At 35.6% G+C, this 23059-nt stretch overlaps 3 protein-coding genes, 1 long non-coding RNA gene and 2 pseudogenes across 4 annotated transcripts in view; 3 read left to right on the top strand and 3 right to left on the bottom strand.

The window, feature by feature from the left end:
* Nucleotides 1-616: 616 nt before the first annotated feature.
* LOC125844462 (uncharacterized) lies at nucleotides 617-1637 on the top strand. Its single transcript, XM_049523776.1, has 3 exons — nucleotides 617-626; nucleotides 822-1249; nucleotides 1617-1637. Exons 1-3 carry the CDS (start codon nucleotides 617-619, stop codon nucleotides 1635-1637), a joined length of 459 nt encoding a protein of 152 aa, XP_049379733.1.
* Nucleotides 1638-3079: 1442 nt separating this feature from the next.
* Nucleotides 3080-6350, top strand: LOC125844263 (uncharacterized; annotated as a pseudogene).
* A 263-nt stretch (nucleotides 6351-6613) lies between these two features.
* Nucleotides 6614-7396, bottom strand: LOC125844463 (putative disease resistance RPP13-like protein 1). The gene has a single exon (XM_049523777.1). The coding sequence runs from the start codon at nucleotides 7394-7396 to the stop codon at nucleotides 6614-6616; it is 783 nt and encodes a 260-aa protein (XP_049379734.1).
* A 4893-nt stretch (nucleotides 7397-12289) lies between these two features.
* LOC125844265 (uncharacterized) overlaps nucleotides 12290-23059 on the bottom strand; it is an 86370-nt gene continuing 75600 nt past the window's right edge. The window contains exon 9 of the mRNA XM_049523545.1: nucleotides 12290-12756. Within this exon, the coding sequence (XP_049379502.1) occupies nucleotides 12631-12756 (126 nt within the window). The 3' untranslated portion in view covers nucleotides 12290-12630. The remainder of the gene's footprint in view (nucleotides 12757-23059) is intronic.
* On the bottom strand, nucleotides 15894-22967 carry LOC125844258 (putative disease resistance protein At3g14460; annotated as a pseudogene).
* LOC125844280 (uncharacterized) overlaps nucleotides 21234-23059 on the top strand; it is a 65838-nt gene continuing 64012 nt past the window's right edge. Inside the window, exon 1 of the long non-coding RNA XR_007444135.1 lies at nucleotides 21234-21322. This is a non-coding gene — a long non-coding RNA (uncharacterized LOC125844280). The remainder of the gene's footprint in view (nucleotides 21323-23059) is intronic.

A 23059-nucleotide genomic window follows, 5' to 3' on the forward strand; every position in this document is an offset into this window, starting at 1 on the left:
GACTTGCTAGCTCTCTCTCTTCTTGAATAAACAATGTTGTTTGTTTATTGTTGTATATATCAGTTACCAACAAAGGTTTTGACCACTTAAACAAACAACTTCGTTCGCCCTTCCTATTGGTGAATACGCTGCACATCTCGCCAACCAACCTGACAAGACAGCTATAAAGATAGCTTTACAGCTGTGCACCACTTTGAATCTGGACAGAAGTACTCTGCCAAGGATCGGGTCCCTGCATTTGTGAGGATCATCAAAACACTAGAATATAACATTTTCCCCCTTTTTGATGAAGACACACAAATATTTCTNCAAGACAGCTATAAAGATAGCTTTACAACTGTGCACCACTTTGAATCTGGACGGAAGTACTCTGCCAAGGACCGGGTCCCTGCATTTGTGAGGATCATCAAAACACTATAATATAACATTTTCCCCCTTTTTGATGAAGACACACAAATATTTCTCATGCTGAGTTTATCCATTCATTTCCCCTTTGATCAGTCCTAATACTAGAAGACATTTTCTTTTGTTAAATCATCAAAACTTAACATCAGCTTCAAAGTAACAAATTTTTTCTTTTGCGATTGTCCTGTTAGGTTGTATATTACAAGTAAAAATGGCGCAAGGCTAGGCTGTTTTTGATGTCCTTTACGGGAAATGATAAAACAAAGCTAAAGCATGGGTGTTCTGTATCCATTAGGTGGAGATTATTTATTTGTAAACCGGCTCCTCTAGCAAGTTTTCACGGGATTCAGTCAATTGTCTTGTGATGAATGTTGAGATGTACTAGTCAAAATGTTGCGAGGTTCTTGTTGTTGCAGAAAATGAAAAGATAAAAGCAGTATTGATTGTTGGTGGTGGACCTACTAGTGTTAAACTTGCTGCAGTAATCACTGTCGATTTTCCTCAGAATAAGGTAACTTTGGTGCATGATGGATCTAGACTACTAGAATTTGGAATGGTTAAAAAACAAGAATATAATGTGGAAGCGAAATTGATGCAATCTGTCGATATGAGTAATAACATGAACAGCTCTGGTGAAAACAGAACATATTTCACCTCGTCTAGGGACACTATCAGAGAGGATTGCCGTTTTCTTTGCACGGGAAAGCCACCGGGTTCAGAGTGGTTAAGGGAGACGTATTTGAAGGATCAAATCAATAATTTTGGAAGATTGAAGGTTGATGAAAATCTTAGAATCAAAGGTCATAGAAACATATTTGTTGTTGGAGATATAACTAATATTAAGGTAAGCACTAAACTGCATCTCTCTTTTTTCTTGAAAATTTTTCCCTTTTTGAAGTGATGAATCTTATATGTGTTCCTAGGAAAAGAAATTTGTCCATTTTTCGTGGTCTTCAAAGATCATGAAAATGCGTAAAACCTCTTGAATGGAAAAGAAGATGTAACTCCAGTTCCTTCAAAGTCAATAGTCAATTCTATATTTCCAATGGGGGCAGTTGACAATTTAATCTAATTTTGACCATTATTTTCATATTAGTAATAGTGCAGAACGAAGGCCCTACTCCAAGTTGTTTGAGCATATATTGAGTTTCTTGACCCTTTGATTTAGGATTAGTCCAGTTCTATCCTTTGATTTTTCCCTTGCCATGTAGGTAAAGCTAGAAGAGGATTAAAAAATGAAGAAAAAGCTAACACATGAAAACGTCGATGCAAATTCAATATCTATTATATACTATACATAAAAGTAATTTTTCGTGTATAAAATAACAATAATATAATTTTCCGTTGAAAAAATTCAAATAAACTCCATCGACCATTCCTCTCCTTGGGTGGTGGTAGAGTCTAAAATGAGTAATAACAAGTGGCCTCTTGATATTTATTCAAATGTATACATGATGAGACACGATATAAAATGACATATCCTAGGTACACCAATTCAAGAAAATTAAATTATATTAATATCTTTTTTTTCGTATTAAATTATGGGATTATATTAATATCTTTTTTTTTCTTATCAATTTATGGGATGTATTTTAATTAAATACTGACATTTTCTTATGGTATGACTTAGAAAGTTTTATCATAAAAATGACAAATATTTACATGTCTATAAAAACTTTTTTATTAAGAAAATATGAACATGTTGAAATTTATTTTTAAATATAAAAATTAATTTTTTTTTGAATATATTAATAAAAATAATAATATCATATAAAATGAAATACACGTACTAGAAAGTTTGAAGGTTTCTTCGATAATAGTAAATTGAATTTCCTTTCCTTTAATTTGAATCATTCTATGCTGACACTTTTCTAATTTGGATGGTACAACCTATTATTTTACCATAATATATCGTATTATATTGTCTTGTATTATAATATAAATATAAATCGATTGTATTGTTTTTTATTGTTAATTAATTTTTTATACTAACAATTTAAAGAATCAACCTATGAAAAAAGTAAAGATGTAGAGCTATCGTAAAAGGATATATTAAACGATAAAATATGATTATTATCATCTCAATTTATGTGATACTTTTCTAATATTGCAATTCAATCTTTCTTTGATCGTAATTTTTTCATATTTTTCGAATTTGCCAGTTACTATAACTTATAGGAGTAATACTTTATACGTAGCTTCCAAATAAGTAATTTTTTATTTCAAAAAAAAAATTCTACCCAAATTCACAATCTTTGACTTATGAATTTCAAATTGTGCCATATAAATTACAGCAACGGAAATAATAAATAAAGATAAAATAAAAAGAATAAAATACTGACACGATTACATCAAATCAATTATAAAAAAAAAACAATATATATAAATATACATAAATATTATATTTAAACAAACGATACAATGCAATAATAATAATACAGGTACCAACCATTCAAACAAGATGTTATTTTCTTTGTCCTTTTCATCATGACTTGGTCATTAAAAATATTACTTATTTAAACAGCTGTTACTTCCACGTAGTTGACAATTTCCATATTATTTCTACTTCTTTATTTATTTTGTCAATTCTTGAATTGCCTTTTTTTTCTTTCGTAAATTTTCCACAATTTTTTTTTCTTCTTCTTCTTTTGTGAAGAAAATAATTATGAGTATAATGGAGAATCCACCAGAGTGGGGCGATGGCGGTAGAGGGAGGAGAGTGGTGGTGATCGGTGGCGGAGTTGCTGGTTCCCTTATTGCAAAGATTTAACTCTTATTGATCCGTAAGTTCAATAAGTTTTGCTAATTATTATTATTTATTATTTAGATAATCGTGATGTCTGAGTCAGCTTGTCTTCACCTCAATTGATTTCACATGGTATTTGGTACTTCCACTAGTACAAGTATGGTATAGCTTTGTCCATCAAGCTTGGATTCTTCAAAATAGAACAAATTGGAAAAAAGGCCTCCATAGTTATGATCTTAGAAAGTCACTTTTGCTGAAGAAATTTGGAATCTCGAAGAAAAATGACTTTCTGAGATAAACAACTATTAGTTGAGTGATCATCTGAGAAATCAATCCTTGTGGTGTACTTCAATTTGGTTCAATGTGTCTTAATGAGTAGAAAAAAACCTTTTAACAGGAAGGACTATTTCGAGATACCATGGGCGAGCTTAAGAGCAACGGTAGAGCCTTTGTTCGCGGAGAGATCATTGATCCACCACAAAGATTACCTCGCCAATGGGCGTCTCATAGTGTCTGAAGTCACTACTATCACCAACAAAGAAGTCTTGACTGCAGATGGACATCAAGTTACCTATGACTATCTTGTGGTAGCCACCGGTCACTACGATCCCCTGCCTGTAACTAGAACAGATAGATTGGAAGAATATCAAACAGGTATATATACATATTACATAGCATCAAAGACTTCTTTAAGATATCATCCATGTGCTTAATTCGTTCGATTTGCCATCTTGTTTGCTTTCCAACGAGCAAATTACTTGTACATATAATCATATGAAATGTTTATGCTCGCTAAGTTTATCAACTTTTTGGAAAATGATAAAACGAAGCTAAAGCATTTGTGTTTTGTATCCTTTGAGCAAAGATTCTTTATTTGTAAATCGGCTCCTCTGGCAAGTTTAGTTTCACGAGGTTCAGCCAATTGTCTTGATCGTGACTGCTTTATTCTCTTACGAGATGTACTAGTGATTAAATCCTCTATTTTGTGAGCGTCCTGTTAACGTTGTAGATTACTACTTGATATTACTAGTCAAAATGGCGCGAGGCTCGACTGTTTTTAGTGTCCTTTTTGGAAAATGATAAAACAAAGCTAAAGCATGGGCATTTTGTATACGTTGAGCGGTTCCTCTAGCAAGTTTTCATGGGATTCGGTCAATTGTCTTGTCGTGAATGTTGAGATGTATTAGTGAGGATATTACTGGCAATATGTTGTGACGTTTGACTAATTTTTGCATCGTTAATCTTGTTGTTGCAGAGAATGAAAAGATAAAAGCAGCTGATTCTATATTGATTGTTGGTGGTGGTCCTACTGGTGTTGAACTTGCTGCAGAAATTGCTGTCGATTTTCCTCAGAAGAAGGTAACTTTGGTGCATGACGGATCCAGATTACTAGAGTTCATCGGTCCAAAAGCATCTGACAAGACTTTAGAATGGTTAAAAAACAAGAATGTGGAAGTGAAATTGATGCAATCTGTCGATTTGAGTAATAGCACGAACAACTCGAGTGAAAACAGAAAATATTTCACCTCGTCTGGGGAAACTATCAGAGCGGATTGCCATTTTCTTTGCACGGGAAAGCCACCGGGTTCATAGTGGTTAAGGGAGACGTATTTGAAGGATCGAATCGATAATTTTGGAAGATTGAAGGTTGATGAAAATCTTAGAATCAAGGGTCACAGAAACATATTTGTTGTTGCTGATATAACTGATATTAAGGTAAGCACTAACTGCATATCTCTTATTTCTTGAAAATGTTTCAATTGAATTCTGATGCTTCTTTGCTCTCAGGAACTTAAACAAGGATATTCGGCTCAAAAACATGCTCTAGTGGCCGCGAAGAACTTGAAACTTTTGATGAACGGAGGAAAAGAAATCAAACTTGCAATATACGAGCCTCGGCCATCGCCTAAGATCATCGTTTCATTAGGAAGGCAAGATGCAGTGGCTCAATTTTCGTTCACGACGATCATTGGATTAGTTCCCAGGATGATCAAGTCTAAGGATTTATAAGTTAGGAAACCAAGGAAGAAAATGGGGCTTCAACCTAAGTAATATATATTGTTTCATTCATGAAATTTAACATCATTTTGAGTGTGAGAAAATGGTATCATTTCATGGCCAAAATTTGAGTTCTTCACATTTGAGGGCTATAAATATTTTTTAGTTGTTGTAGTTAATGAGTGTAAGATTTAGTTATTTGGGTTTTTTCAAAAATATTTGCACTTGTATATCCAATATAACTCATATGAGTAGTGGTGAAATAGTTGAGATTTTTCTACCCTTAATTAGAATTTAGGAGCATAAGCCGTGGAATGGAAAAAATCATGTCAAGAGCGCACCCCATTGAAATGTGCAAATCCGAATTTAGTCGGACTCCAATGTGGATACCCAACACTGAATAATATATCCACTATCCAACTGGCACCTCTAATTTCAATTTCTTGCAACCAGATATCTCTAGTTTCTTCAAGGCAGTATGCTAAAAGGAAAGGAGGTAACAGAATTACAATCACTAATATCTAATTCTTCAATCTGTTTCATCCCCTCATCAAAAACAACTCCAACCTTAGGACAACCACTAACTTTAAGCCTTTTTAAACATGAAAGTTGGATGGGTNGCACGGGAAAGCCACCGGGTTCAGAGTGGTTAAGGGAGACGTATTTGAAGGATTGAATCGATAATTTTGGAAGATTGAAGGTTGATGAAAATCTTAGAATCAAGGGTCACAGAAACATATTTGCTGTTGGTGATATAACTGATATTAAGGTAAGCACTAAACTGCATATCTCTTATTTCTTGAAAATGTTTCAATTGAATTCTGATGCTTCTTTGCTATCAGGAACTTAAACAAGGATATTCGGCTCAAAAACATGCTCTAGTGGCCGCGAAGAACTTGAAACTTTTGATGAGCGGAGGAAAAGAAATCAAACTTGCAATATACGAGCCTCGGCCATCGCCTAAGATCATCGTTTCATTAGGAAGGCAAGATGCAGTGGCTCAATTTTCGTTCACGACGATCATTGGATTAGTTCCCGGGATGATCAAGTCTAAGGATTTATACGTTAGGAAAACAAGGAAGAAAATGGGGCTTCAACCTAAGTAATATATATTGTTTCATTCATGAAATTTAACATCATTTTGAGTGTGAGAAAATGGTGTCATTTCATGGCCAAAATTTGAATTCTTCACATTTGAGGGCTATAAATATTTTTTAGTTGTTGTAGTTAATGAGTGTAAGATTTAGTTATTTGGGTTTTCTCAAAAATATTTGCACTTGTATATCCAATATAACTCATATGAGTTGTGGTGAAATAGTTGAGATTTTTCTACCCTTAATTAGAATTTAGGAGCATAAGCCGTGGAATGGAAATAATCATGTCAAGAGCGCACCCCGTTGAAATGTGCAAATCCGAATTTAGTCGGACTCCAATGTGGATACCCAACACTGAGTAATATATCCACTATCCAACTGGCACCTCTAATTTCAATTTCTTGTAACCAGATATCTCTAGTCTCTTCAAGGTAGTGGGCAGTATGCTAAAAGGAAAGGAGGTAACAGAGTTACAATCACTATTATATAATTCTTCAATCTGTTTCATCCCCTCATCAAAAACAACTCCAACCTTAGGACAACCACTAACTTTAAGCCTTTTTAAACATGAAAGTTGGATGGGTGTCTCCAAACTGAGTTCAGGACAATTTTTAATTTTAAGCTTCTCAAGTGTAGGGAACTCTCCACTTCCTAGTACGTTCCATTGCTTCCACTCCGGCATATCTACAAATCTTAGCCCCACAGGAGAGTTAAAAGGCATTTTGGAGGACAAACTACCATAGAATTCTTCTGTCACCTCTGTTATTCCATGCATCCCTCTAATCGAAAGGAATTTTAAACAAGGGAGTTCTCCTAGTGATGGCAAGGAATAACAGTTCTTGCAGTTATCAATAGACAACTGTACTAGCTTAAGAAACAAAGCATCAGCTAGCCAATTGGAAAATGTTGTCCCTCTATATCCATTGATTTCGACTTCTTTTATGTTTTTATGTGGGCATAGCTCATCAAGTATGTCTCTTTCAGTTTGTGAATTGTCGGCACTACTACTTTCACTCCACTCCAATGATAACTTGTCAACACGATTCTTCTCCCTCATCTTTGCCTTCACAGCTTCCCTTCTATCAACCACATTTTGCAACTCTACAACTGATACAGATCCATACAAGTTATGTACTTCACCCAAATCTTCCATCCTTCAACCACTTAGAAGAAACTTGGCTCCCACTAGCACTTGGAGACTTTTCAACTTGCTCAGATGTAGCGCCATCTTCAAGCAACAAGTGTTGCTTCTGTCAAGATGACACAAGTTAATCAACTTCTCCATCTGCAGCGGTAGCTCCTCAAGATCAGCACAAGATGACAGGAGAAGTGTCTCCAAGTTATACAATGCACATATGGAATCTGGCAACTTTTCAATCCCTGTCCAAGAAAGGTCCAAAAATCTGAGGAGCTTTAATTTTATAAACAAGTTATTTGGCAACTCCTTAATCCTATAACCCTTAAGGATCTTAGTCTTGGCAGTATGTTATGCTGCACCCTCTTGCTTAGTTTATATGGGTAATAGAGCTGGATATTGATTGGAAGTAATGTCCTCAGCTGCTCTGATTTAAAGAGTGATTTCAATTTCTCAAAGTCACCATCTTTTCCTATTGAATAGGACATGTGCTGACATTCCTTAATGTGACTATTATTTGTCACATTAAAGAAATTACCCCAGCATCGAAACAGAGATATATGATATTCAGCAAACCTTTGTGAGCTTATAAAATTTGTAAATACCCTCAACATATTTCACAATTGCCAAGTGATTATTAACATCAGTAGCATCAATATTAACAATCTATACTAATTTTAGTTTGTCCAAGAGTACACAAGTAGCCTGAAACATAATGGATCAATTACACTCTATACTGATGTTACTTTATTTCAGTTTAGTGCTTCTTATTTTCTAGCTAGACTTAGTCAACTTTAGTTGCTTAACTTTCTGAAGTTAGTGGCTCTTTTATGGCTGTTAGTGGCACATGTTCTTATTTAGTTTTAACATCCACTTCGTAAGTGGCTGCTAGATAGGAAATGGTTAGGTTTTTCCTTGTATAAATTCAGATCTTCTGCAAATTAATATATAGCTGGAATTTCAGAAGTTCACTCTATTTTTATTCTTCAAATCAGTTTCTTGAGTGTGTCTGTTCTAACATTATGCTAGCTCTTTTGCCTGATGGAGGACCAACTTGTTGCTACTTTGATTGTTCAGTAGTCGCCAAGTTTTAGATATAACAGTAACTACGCCCTAGTCTCAAACAAGCTGGGGTCATGAAATAAGGTTTAGTGAAAGAAGACTTTCTTTTAGATATATTGTTCTTTTTTTCTATTTTAGGACATCATTTCATACATTGAAAAGCATGATAACTAAGAGATAAGTCTCTAAAATTGTGATAACATAAAAAGTTTAGGTACCAAAATGGTCATTACAACATAAACCGATTATAAGCTGGAGTGAAATCCTAAATACTAGTCAAGCAATGAGGCAAATATATGACTCAATTTCACTAATGACAAGATAGACGAGAGATAGCGCGTAATAATTTTCCATAAACTGACAAGGCACTCTTGTGTGTCGAGAAATTTTTCAAAAAATGCATGTGTTTTAATGAGCCTGATTTCAATCTTCAATCTGGAAGCAGAGGGACAAGAAGAGTCGATTTTTCGTCCTTTGAGGATCGAATGTTTGTATCACAGTGTATAATACTCAGTTAAGGGAATAAATCTTGTAACAACGGCTGTATATATCCCTCTATCTGTAGACAAACAAAACAAATTACAGACGTTCAATCATCATAGTCATTCTTCGACAAATGCAAGTCATTTATCTTACTGTTTGTATAACCTTAACTGTACAAAGTTTTGCAGGGCGACACCAGATGATGCGTAAAGAGTAAAGACAAAGTAAGGCGTTAGAGATTTATTCAGTGGAATCTAAATTAGGCGACAACAACTTAGCAAACACTTCATAAAGGCATTTTACAAGTTCTCATCTTCTATAGAAGCTTGGCATGTATTATAACTCAATCAGAAGACGTGTAAAACTAAAGATAGAAGAAGATCATTAGAAAAAATAAAAATTTGGATCAAAAGATGTCAATGGTATGTTAAACAACTTTCGAACAATTAAATTTTCTGGTCACATTCACTTTAAGTTTTCCTTAAATAAATGATATAAAGATAAATGTCATTGTGGGAAAGTCTTAAAATAAAGTACAAACTACAGAGTAGGAAAAAAGAAAGTAGACTCATTATAGTGCAAAAAGAACCTACCATATCATTAACATGTTTACTTTACTTTACCTTCTTGAAGAGTTCTTTCTATTTTTTTTTTTTTTTAAATCATTTTTGAAAATATTATTGTGGAATTTTGAATTTAACAGAACTGAATTTCTTATTTGAATGATAATTTTACATTCTGATAAAAGATGAAATAAGTAATACATGAATAAGTAAATCATGCATAATAAATCTCTGCATAAAATAATATATAGATTTCATCATAACTAATTCATGTATTACTAATACATGCATCAGGTATCAAACGACTCCTTTAAGTTATATCATTATATAATTCCAAAACTGATCTCATCAAATAAATTAAAACTTATGTTCAAGAGAAAAGTGAAAGGAACAGAGTTAAATTTGGTATATATAAGCAAAATGGGTTGCATATTAAGACATCTTCATGAATTAAAATCATTTTTTTCTCCTTTCTCGTTTTGTAGCATATTTTTTTGTTCTTTTATAAAAGTCACTACTCTTTAATTATTTTTCTACTATAACATTTTTTTCGCTATAGCAAATTATTGATATTATTGTAGCATGCCTTTTTAATTAGCATGTCTTTTTAATTATTTTTTTNGAAAGATTTTTTATTTAACTCAAACAAACAAGTTTCATCAGATCCATCATAGAAGGTTTTTGCAATAGCTTCCCATATCTCCTTGGCTGTGGCGAGTCGGATAAATCGCTGCATAAGATGAGGGCTCATTGAATCAATGAGCCAACTCTTAACTCTGTTATTGTCAGTAATCCATGTCGCATAACTCGGATCATTCGTTGTTGGTTTCACTTTTTCTCCTGTCAAGAACCCAATTTTATTTCGTGCACCAATGCGCATCTCCATCAATTGTGACCAGAGGGAAAATTCGTTTCATCAAGAACAATACTCGTTGGGAAAGTTGAGTTATCGTGATGGACGATGACAAATTGTGGAAGAGAGGTGGGTGTCTGGTCTCCCATTGTGAAGAAAAAAATTATTCGGGTGTCGTTTCGATTTCAATTCGATGTTGGTGCTCTGATACCATGAAGAACAGTAAGAATAATGTTGGTATCTGAATTCTTCTGTATTTTATCATTTTCACGATGTACAGTTTTCATATATATACACATAACTGCTTACTAAGACTTCTACCTATTCTAGGAAACAAATTGTGCTATGTAAATTTGTCTCCGTGTGACTATAGGTCATAAAGATTTGACCCGTGAAAGCAGATACTAATTTTTTTTTAGGGTAGGCAATCTACATCACATTCCTTGAGATACAATTTTTTTACCTTTCATACTAATGGAAGATGTTTTGTACACCGAACTGTCATGGCCCGATCCTCTGTGTATTGAAGCACAATGTTTTAGTGAAAAAGTTCCTTGAAGAAGCAAGTTAACAGTTCTAGTATGTGTTTTTGGAGATAATAATAATAGGTATGTATAATACATTGTTGTAGTAATAGTGTGTTAATTAACAGAAGTTACAAATCTCTAATATTTTAACTCAGTAGAATTATTAAGTAAAGATTCAACGAAATAAATTTGTTAGAACTTTATATTTTTTCAATTTCAATTTAAGTGTCATACTTTTGTTTTTGACCTGTCTTAAAATAAGTGTTCCTTTCTATATTCAGTAAGTCTTTAAATTCCTATTTTTTGCCTTGCAAGTTTAAGACTTAGAGGTCATTTGATACGAGATATTAGAGAAAATAATACATGTATTAGTTATATTATACCTTATTTAATATTATTTTTATACATGAACTAAAAATCTTCAAATAACATTAATTGCTATTGAGATCTAAAATTAAAATCATCCTAAAGTTCAAGCAAGTAGAAGGCTTATGAGGAAAAGGAAAAACTTACACCATTTGAGAAACACGCGTTGGCACTATCTTGTGGGCCTAATGTGTGTTGACAATTTTTTCAAGGATAGTGCCACGTAGGCCAAAAAGGGGTAGAAAATTATATATAAAATAAGTTCGGGGGGTAATAGGACCTTAGTAAAAGTTAGGTGTGTCTCAGGGATTTTGGGCATAGGCTGGGGGTACTTATGCATTTTCCCTATACTAAGGAAATAGAATAACTTACATCTATCGGAGAAGCACTCGTTTTAATGGCTCTCCCAATCAACATTTATGATTTGAGCAATAGACATTCCACACTGCTCAACAAGGTTTTAAAAAGGAAAAGAATCAACAAAAAAGCAAAGTGAAGTCAACAAAAATAAAAAGCTTCTGATGGAAAAGAATAACTTACATCAGTTGGAGAGGCATTCAGTTAAATCATCACAGGTATTCCCAATCGATCTCTATGATTAATAAAAACCTGAATAGTGCTGATGCTTTTAGGTGTTAAATTTATTGGGAGGCAAACATTTGTATTTTTGATACATAGGAAGCAAACCTTGTGTATGGTACACCTTTGAATTCTATTAGAGCTTTGAATTCGATAGTGGACATGTGCATAACTCTAAACTCACTGAAAAGGGAAAGAACAAGTATACATGAATTGCTATTGAGATGAAAGTTGAAGCAATACATGAACTAAAAATATTCAAGTAACATTAATTGGTATTGAGATCTAAAATTAAAATCATCCTAAAGTTCAAGCAAGTAGAAAGCTTATGAGGAAAAAGAAAAACTTACATTTGTGAGAACACCATTTGTTTTAATCGTTAAAGGCATTCCTCATCGATCTCTATGGTGGAGATATGAGCAATTTCTGGCCAGTATTCACATCATTTCATACATTGAAAAGCATAATATCTAAGAGATAAGTCTCTAAAATTGTGATAACATTAAAAGTTGAGGTACCAAAATGGTCATTACAAAGCAAACTGATTATAAGCTGAAGTGAAATCCTAAATACTAGTCCAGCACTGAAGCAAATGACTCAGTTTGAACTGTTCCATTTGAGACGGTTATGCATGAGAGAAATTGTGTAATAATCTACTGTAAACTGACGAGGCACTCTTGTGTATCGATAGATTTTTCAAAGAATGCGTGAGCTTTCTTAGCCTGATTTCAATCTCCAATCTGGAAACAGAGGGACAGGAAGAGTCGATTTTTCATCCTTTGAGGATCGAATGTTTGTATCTCAGTGTATAATACTCAGTTAAGGGAATAAATCTTGAATGTCAAGGATATCAGCTAGGACACCAGCTGCTGTGGTATCATTTCCTGCTCCAGCACCTTGGATAACCAAAGGTTGTTTCTCGTAACAACGACTGTATATCTCCACCTGCAGACAAACGAATTGCAGACGTTCAATCATCATAGTCATTCTTCAACAAAAGCAAGTCATTAATCTTACTGATTGTATGACCTCATAAGTACAAGGGAAACATTTTATGATTAAGGTAGAATTGAAGACCTTAACTACATAAAGTTTTGCAGGGCAACACCAGATGATGCGTAAAGAGTAAAGACAAAGTAAGGCGTTTGCCTTAGGCATGGGTAATAGATGAGCAGTTCTTTGAAATCACAGCATGAAGTAATAGATCACTACACTAAATGACATCACAAAAGGGCTTTAAACATTGGCGACGCATATGATATGGTTAAACCAGCTCCATAGCAGTTAAAAGAAAATTCCCAACGGAAACCAAAGTAATGGAACAAGAAGAAGAGGGACGAAAGAAACAGCAAACTGGGAGGTGAAAGTGAACAATACATACCACATCATCACTTCCTCTTAATCTTCCCAATGCAGAATCTTTTGCAACTTCTTGGATGCCAACTTCATATCTGAAAATGAGAGATGTTTATGTCATGTACACAGAAGTTACTTGCCACAAACATTACTTCTTATGTACTTGGAAGAAATGTATGATGGATTTTTAACTTATTGATACATCTATGAATTTAAATGGTAAACCTCTACTAGGTTAGGACTTAGGTGGACCCTCTTAGTGCTTCTTAGTAATCTCAAGAGATATAGAAGGTTAGTTAGCAATTTACACTATCTTATAGGTGCTAGATCTGATGTTGCCTTTCCAACTGCTATTGTGAATCAATTTCAGTATTCGCCATGTCGTATTCACTAGGATGCAATGATTTGCATCTTTTGGGGAAGGAGCTTTCTCTTGGAAAGGATTATCAACGAAAATCAAAGACAATTTTCGATGCAAAATGGACAGTGATAGTGTGATACCTTCTGTATATACATTCTACTTCTAAATACTATAATACTTTCAGGCAATTTGGCATTATAGAAGAAAGAGAATATTGGGTCATGATTATGGTAACTATGAACTCATAGATTAACAACCACCAAAAGGATCGAAAACGCTTACTGTTAGTTCACCAAATTGGTTAAAGGCATCCTTATATAATCTTGGACTAGCTTTTTGGACTGGGTTAGGCTCAAAGTACCATTTTCTTGATGATATCTCACTCAAGCTCATCCGTAATGTTTAGTTACCCAATGTTTGGAAAGTCAATTTATCGGCATATAGACATATTCACCAAACCCTATACAGGTTACATGTATAGCAGGCTCATATCTTCAATTCTCATATGGTGGCTTTACAAACATTAATAGGGTGGTTGTAACTTATCACCTGGTTCAGTGTAGCCAAGGCTTTTAGCCGCATTAACGACTTGGCTGAGTGGCTTTCCATCCTCAACCTCACTCATTACATACCCCAGGGTACCTGTTAAATACCAAGATATATGGCATCTTACCATCGAATGCTCCTAATGTTTATAACAAGCAAGATAACCACTGACGATAATCATTTGCTATTGCATATAAAAAGATGTTTAGCTTTTTTGTCTGCCTCCTTTACCTATCAAATTTTTTGTTAACATTGTAGATGAAACTCTCTTACCTCTTTTACACTGTGGGTCTATGTCTTCATCCCGGATTCTTCAAGATAGATTCCATTTTCCTCCTAAAAAGAAATTTATGTCAGTCATCTTGCAGCTAACCATCTTCGTGTCATCTTTTCTTCTTCTAAGTGTCTTATCCACGATCAACGCACAGGAAGGATCGTTGGCTGGAAGAGGACCTCTGGGCAACGGAACCTCTCAGCACCAAAGTTAATAACTTTTCCATCAGGCAATTCATAGTCAAATTCCACATTGGAGGCAGGAGGATGATGTTTCGCCCTCCCTCCTCTCTAGTTCATCCATCATATCAGCTTCTGGCTTCTACTAACAAAATAAATAATGAACTCAGTTCCGCATAGAACATCCTTTAAAAGCTAGGAATTAAACAGAAAAATATATTGTTTTGCCTAGCTTTTTTAGAACATGTTGATCATTCGACGTTTTTCCTTTCCAACATTAGACCAAACATATGCATAAACTTGGGTCAGAAATTAATTCAGTGAAATGTGAATTAGGTGACATCAACTTAGCAAACACTTCATAAGAGGATTTGAAAATTTAGCATCTTCTATAGAATTGAGGCATGTATTATAACCTAATCAGAAGACATGTACTAAAGATAGAAGAAGATCAGCAGAAAAATAAATATTTGAATCAACAGATGCCAATCATATGTTAAACAACTTTCGAACAATGAAAACAATATTTTCAAAAGCAATTTCCCACTTTAAGTATCTGAATACCAGTAGAAAACCGATATACTCCGACATCATTGAGATGCAAGGTGGGGCAAAACCAATATATGCGTCGTGGTGAGGAAGAAAGAAGAACCTTTGTAACTTTCTCGCCCGCAAACTTCTTCTCATCAGGTGAGGCAGGAATTGAAAACTTGGGGGTGTTGGGTTGAGTTCTTCTACTCTGTTGATGTCTTTTGTGTCTTGGTTGTCATCAGAACTGAAGGCGTGAAGCTCGGAATGGGTTCCAGAGAATTTTGAACCTGTTGAATTCCCTGTTTTGCTTATTGATGACTGATGAGGGTGCCAATGAAGGAAATCTATTTGGCTGATTTATGAGAATGCAAAGTATTACTATTAAATAAGCATCTTGGTAACTGAAACACAAGTAAATCATTATTTTGTTATCTCACCTTGCCGAGCTAGATTGCCATATGCTTTAAATGATATCTTACCACTCTCATAGAGACTTCATCTCTGCAACATATCTGCATATCATGAGGAGTAAAACATATCTTTATCCTATAATGTAAAAAAAGAATCAAGAAACAAGCAAAGAGAAGTAACCAAAAATCAAAAGATACTTAATGAAATAGAAAAACTTACATCTATCGGAGCCCCACTTGTTTTAATCATTAAAGGTTCTCCCAATCAACATTTATGGTTTGAGCAATAGACACTCCACACTGCTCAACAAGGTTTAAAAATGGAAAAGAATTAACTAAAAAGCAAAGTGAAGTAAACCAAAAATAAAAAGCTTATGAGGGAAAAGAATAACTTACATCGGTTGGAGAGTCAATTGTTTTAATCATCACATGCATTTTCCATTGATAAATATGATGGGAATTTGAGCAATATTTGGCCAGTATCCCCCCTTGTTAAATTCTAGTAGTGGTTTGAGCAATGGGCAGTCGCGAATATCTAGTTTAGAGAGGGAAGAGGGCATCCCTTTTAATGGGAGATCTCCAGCTCAGAGAGGGAGGAGGGCAGTGCTGATTTGGAAAGTGATTGGAGATTACGGCAATTCACGGTGTGTAGACTTTGAAGCGAAGTGAGGTGGCAAAGACCTAGTGAATAGAGCTCATCATCGCCATCTAAATGTAGCTCAGAAAGAGAGGAGGGAAGCTGTCCTTCCATCATTGACTGAATTTGAGGTAAATTACCCATAATACATAGATATTGAAGAGAGGTGAGGCTTTTGAGATGTTGGCTGCTTAATGTTTTCAGATTGTATATGGTAAGTCTTTGAATAGAGGAAGGCAACTCCCAATTCTCAACACCAACAATCTCTTCGTCACTCCCATCATGTTCGATCGCTAAAAAGTTGAAACAGGGGAGTCTCTGTAAATGCCATTCCTTTCGGCCATTCACCAGTTTCTTGCAATTACAAGGAAATTGATTATAAGCTGAAGTGAAATCCTAAAAACTAGTCCAGCCCTGAGGCAAATGACTCAGTTTGAACTGTTCCATTTGAGACGGTTATGCATGAGAGAAATTGCGTAATAATCTACTGTAAACTAACGAGGCACTCTTGTGTATCGATAAATTTTTCAAAAAATGCATGAGCTTCCTTAGCCTGATTTCAATCTCCAATCTGGAAACAGAGGGACAAGAAGAGTCGATTTTTCGTCCTTTGAGGATCGAATGTTTGTATCTCAGGGTATAATACTCAGTTAAGGGAATAAATCTTGAATGTCAAGGATATCAGCTAGGACACCAGCTGCTGTGGTATCATTTCCTGCTCCAGCACCTTGGATAACCAAAGGTTGTTTCTCGTAACAACGACTATATATCTCCACCTGCAGACAAACGAATTGCAGGCGTTCAATCATCATAGTCATTCTTCGACAAAAGCGAGTCATTAATATTACTGCTAGTATGACCTCCTAAGTACAAGGGATACATTTTACGATTAAGGTAGAATCAAAGACCTTAACTGCACAATTTTTTTCTGGGTGACACCAGATGATGCGTAAAGAGTAAAGACAAAGTAAGGCAACAGCCTTGGCATGGGTAAAAGATAAGCAATTCTTTAAAATCACAGCATGATGTTATACATCACTACACTAAATGACATCACAAAAGGCTTTAAACATTGACGACGCGTATGATATGGTTGAACCTCCATAGCAGTTGGAAGAAAATTCCTAACAGAAAACAAAGTAATGGAACAAGAAGAAGAGGGACCAAAGAATCAGCAAAATGGAGGTGAAAGTGCACAATGCATACCACGTTATCACTTCCTCTTAATCTTCCCAATGCAGAATCTTTTGGAACTTTTTGGATGCCAACTTCACATCTGAAAATGAGAGATGTTAATGTCATACATTTTTCTTAATCTTCCCAATACAGAAAGTGTTTTCAATAATCAATTTTTCCCCAAGCAGGAGGCAGCCATACATTTTTCATTCTGTGCTATTCGTTTTCAGTAAAGCTGTTTGTAAGAGTTGATTTTGCTAGAACAAATCATAATAGTTCTAGAGTAGACACTTGCCAAGAAGACAAAAACTTTACAACCAATAAACAGAAATATCTTTTTTAATTCTTCCACTAACAAGTTAATATGTACTTCTTGATATAGGATTGTTCTAGACAACACAAGAAATGAAACCTCAAACGCTGCAAGGTGAGACAAAACCCCTTAAGGAAAACCAAAGATATATTCTAAATTTCTAATAGTATGGACAACATAGACATTTTGCATCAAAACAAAGCCATCATTACCAGATGAACATGTTAGTGAATTACATTCAAACGAATCCAGACAAGAACTTATAACAATTTTCTCAACATAAGTTTAGAAAAAAATATATGATAATTTTGCATACCCATCTCATTTGACGTTTTTCCTTTTCAACGTTAGACCAAACATATGCATAAACTTGGGTCAGAAATTAATACAGTGAAATCTGAATTAGGTGACATCAACTTAGCAAACACTTCATAAAGGCATTTTACAATTTATCATCTTGTATAGAAGCGAGGCATGTCTTATAACTCAATCAGAAGATGTGTAAAACAAAAGATAGAAGAAGATATTTGTACCTTTGTAACTTTCTCACCCGTAAACTTCTTCTCATCAGGTGAAGCAGGAAACGAAAACTTGGGTTGAAATGGGTGTTGGGTTGAATTCTTCTACTCTGTTGATGTCTTCTGTGTCATGGGTGTCATCAGAATTGAAGGCGTGAAGCTCGGAATAAGTTCCAGAGAATTTTGAAACTGTCGATTTCTCTGTTTCGCTGATTGATGACTGATGAGGGTGCAAATGAAGGAAATCTATTTGGCTGTTTTATGAGAGTGCAAACTATTACTACAAAATAAGCATCTTCGTAACTGAAACACGAGTAAATCATTATTTTGTTATCTAACCTTGAATTCATCCCGAGCAGGAGATACTTTCTTGACTTTCCGCCAGCTCTGAGTGTCGTTCGAGGTTGAGTAATGGACATAATTTGAAGGAAAACTTTCTAATCTACAAAATTCTCTGAATATCAGAACCAGAAAAACTGATGTAACATTCTGGATCTTTGAATATCAAAACAAAAAAAAAAAAAAAAACTAATGTAATAATGCAGTCGCATCAAACTTGAAATCATTGTGGTACAACATGACGTCAACAATGGTAGTAGATATTCAAAGTCGTTTTCAATTTCTTTAAATTTGGCTACCTGATTGAGAAAGTGAGGTTGCATTTCTTGGACCCTTTATCTCTATAGAAGAGACAAAAAATGAGGTTGCTTTTCTTGGACCCTTTTATCTTTGTAGAAGAGACGAAAAATGCGGAACAACTTTCATGATGGCGAAAAATATTCCGGACTCTTTTGAGAAATAGACTGCTCAACGAAATTTTAAAAAGGAAAAGAATTAGCCAAAAAGTAAAGTGAAGTAAACAGAAATAAAAAGCTTCTGGTGGAAAAGAATAACTTACATCTGTTGGAGAGCCATTCGTTTTAATCATTACTGGTATTTATCATCAATATATATGACGGGAATTAGAGCAATATCTGGCCAGTATTCCCCCTTATCAAATTCTAGTAGTGGTCTGAGCAATGGACAGTTGTCAATAACTAGTTTAGAGAGGGTAGAGGGCATCCCTTTTACTGGAAGGGATTGGAGCTTAGGGCAACTGATGATGGTCAGCTGAGAGAGGGGGGAGGGCAGTGCTGACTCGGAAAGTGATTGGAGATTATGGAAATTCCCGATGTGTAGACTTTGAAGCGAAGTGAGGTGCCAAAGACCTAGTGAATGGAGCTCATCATGGCCATCTAAATGTAGCTCAGAAAGAGAGGTGAGGCTTTTGAGAAGTTGGCTGCTTAATGTTTTCAGATTGGATATAGTAAGTGTTTGAATAGAGGACGGCAACTCCCAATTCTCACCACCAACAATCTCTTCGTCACTGCCATCATGTACAATGAATAACTCTATGAGACAGGGGAGTCTCTGTAAACACCACTCCTTTCGGCCATTCACCAGTTTCTCGCAATTCCAGATCTCAAGTAGTTGTAAATTGAAGGGCAATCCTCCTTCAGGAAAGGACTCTATTTCTGGGCAATCCCACAGAAGCAGTTCCTTAAGAGATGGAAGGAGTTCCTGCATATGTTCTGGCAGCCACTTCAGCTTCCAACAGCCGACAATACGCAAATACGTCATCTGGGTCCCCCCATATGCCACTGAAAGTTTTTCAACATTCTCACATCTCAAAATAGTGAGACTTTCAGTGGCAATAGGAATCGAAAACCTAGTAAGGTTGTGGCAATATTCTACACTCAATTTGCGTGCTGTTGGGAGCAACTCAGGTGATATACAATCACATTCTTCCAGTGTCAAATCCTCGAGAAACATACTCATCTCACCAACTGGCGGATCCAATTTCAATTTCGGGCAACCAGATATGCATATTCTCTTCAAGGTAGTGGGCAGTATGCTAAAAGGTAAGGAGGTAAGAGAGTTACAATCACTAATATCTAATTCCTCAATATGCTTCATTCCCTCAAGTTGGGAGGTAAACAGTTGAGCATCATCAAAAAGAACTCCAACCTTTGGACAACCAATAACTTTAAAACTTTTTAAACTTGAAAGTTGGATGGGTGTCTCCAAACTGAGTTCAGGGCAATTTATAATTAAAAGGTTCTCAAGTATAGGGAAATCTCCATTTCCTAGTACGTGCCATTGCTTCCACTCCAACATATCTTCAAATTCAAGCTTCTCAAGAGCATTAAAAGGCTTTTTGGAGGACAAACTGCCATAGAATTCTTCCGTCACCTCTGTTATTCGATGCATCCCTCTAATGGACAGGAATTTCAAACAAGGGAGTACTCCTAGTGCTGGCAAGGAATCACAGACCTTGCAGTTGCTAATAGACAATTTCACTAGCTTAAGAAACAAAGGATCAGCTAGCCAATTTGGAAATTTTGTCCCTCTATATCCGGTGATTTCGACCTCTTTTATGTTTGTGTGTGGGTGTAGGGCATCAAGTATGTCTCTTTCAGTTTGTGAATTGTCGGTGCTACTACTTATACTCCACACCAATGACAACTTGTCAACGTGATTCTTCTCGCTCATCTTTGCCTTCACAGCTTCCCTTCTAGCAACCACATTTTCCAACTCCAAAACTGATACAGATCCATACAAGTTCTCTACTTCACCCAAATCTTCCATTCTCGAACCACCGAGAAGAAACTTGGCTCCCACTAGCACTTGGAGGCTTTTCAACTTGCTCAGATGTAGAGGCATCTTCAAGCGACATGTGTTGCTTATGTCAAGATGACGCAAGTTAATCAACTTCTCCATCTGCAGCGGTAGCTCCTCAAGATCAGCACAAGATGACAGGAGAAGTGTCTCTAAGTTGTACAACACACAAATGGAATTAGGCAACTTTTCAATACAAGTTTCAGAAAGGTCCAAAAATCTGAGGAGCTTTAATTTAACAAACAAGTCATCCGGCAACTCCTTAATCTTGTACTGAGACAACGATAGTACCCTCAAGGATCTTAGCCTTGGCAGTATGTTATGCTGCACCCTCTTGCTTAGATAGTAATAAAAATTATTGAGATCAATATGTATCGGAAGCAATGTCCTCAGCTGCTCCAATTTGTAGAGGGGTCTCAATTTCTCAAAGTCCCCATCTTTTCCCATGGAATAAGATAAGTGCCGACTTTTTTCCAACATATGAGATCCTTGGCTCTCTTCCAACCTGATACAAAGTTTTGAAGATGCAATTTGGGCTAAATCGTTGACAAGGTCATGCATTAAGAATAAATTCTCTTTGTTGCCTTCAGAAAGATTTGGGACCCTTTCGAATAATGATCTTGATCTCAACTCCAGAAAGTATTGGTTGCCTGAATCTTCAATTATTTTATCCTCCTGCAATATAAGACCATTGGCAATCCACAGATGAATAACTTGTTCTTTCCTAAATGGATAATCTTTAGGAAATATTGCATAATAGGAAAAACATCGCTTTAAATGTGCAGGAAGATCATTGTAGCTCAACATCAACGCTGGTAATATGTCATTGTGTGGCAGCTCCCATATTTCACTTCTCAAAATACGTTTCCACTCTTCAACCTCTGATTTGGAGCGTAACATGCCAGCGAGCGTCTTCAGAGCTAAGGGCAGTCCTTTGCACTCAGCTGCAATTTGTATTCCGACCTCTTCAAGTTCCGGATATCCCATAGGATCCATGTTTTCAAATGCATGTCTTTTAAATAAAGACCAAGAAGCTTCAGTAGACAAATTGTCCATGCTAATTTGCTCATTTCCCATCATCAAGGCAACACTCTCTTTACGTGTCGTCACAATAATCTTACTTCCCATACGTCCTTGTACAAAAACATTTCTGAAGTCATCCCACTCATTGTAGTTGTCATTCCACACATCATCCAGAACAATAAGAAATTTCTTTCCCTTTAAGGTTTCCTTCAATTTGACTTGTAGCTGATTAAGATTGTCATCAGCCTTCAAGTCAAATGAGCCAATTTCTTGAAGTAACCCTTTTGTAATTCTGAAAGCATCATATGCCTCAGAAACACAAAACCAAGCTTTCAAAACAAAATGTTTCTGCACTCTCTCATCATTGTAAACGGCTTTAGCAAGTGTTGTCTTACCCAGGCCGCCCATTCCAACAATAGGAACTACAGTCAGCTTTTTTCCACTTGCATCTTCAGATACTAAACGATCAATCAAATCCTCTATATCATTCTGCCTACCAAAGATATCAGAATCATCAACCAAAGAAGTTGAAGGTGTTCTTGTTTCTTGTTTAGTTGAACCAAAATGATCCTTTAAGCCAAGGCGACCAATTTGCTTTTCCAACACCTCCAATGTTTCAATGGTTTCTTCCAATTTATCCTTTATGTTACGAAAGAAATCATCACTCAAGCACAGGTTGAGGTCACTTACTTCTGCAAGATTTTGATGCTGGCCTTCCACCTTAAGCCTCAAAGCTTCATAATTGACTTCTTCTATCAAGTTTTCAGCGCCATCCACAGCACTCTGGAGCTTATTAAACCATTGGCTCACATGTCGATTTGATGCTTGCTTATTCTCTGCATCACTTAGCACAATCTGAAGACCAAGCAAAATGTCCTCCAGCTTCTTTAAGAGCTTAACATGGTCCTTATGCTTCCGAAACATGTTGAGCAGATCACCGTGAGGAGCAAGCCTATCAAAGAGAACATTCAAAGCTGAAGAGAGAAATGCACCACCAACTACCTCCATTTCTGAAATCTGCAAGGAAACACAAAATGATTTTAAGAAGATAAATGTTCAAACTTCAATTACTAACAACTGTATTTTACCTGTTGAATGCTAAGAGCTAAGAGTGATATGTAATCAAGAATGATTTCTCTCTCTTTCTTTTGCTAGTGGTCTTACTTGTAATTGGAGTCTGCCAGTCTGATTTCTTTGACTATTCATCACTTTTGCAATTCAATAATTGAAGCAAGAGAGGAAGGGTAGTGTTAGGGGGGGGGGGGG

The sequence above is a fragment of the Solanum stenotomum genome, chromosome 11, assembly GCF_019186545.1.
Source record: "Solanum stenotomum isolate F172 chromosome 11, ASM1918654v1, whole genome shotgun sequence".
Classification (NCBI taxonomy): Eukaryota; Viridiplantae; Streptophyta; class Magnoliopsida; order Solanales; family Solanaceae; genus Solanum; species Solanum stenotomum.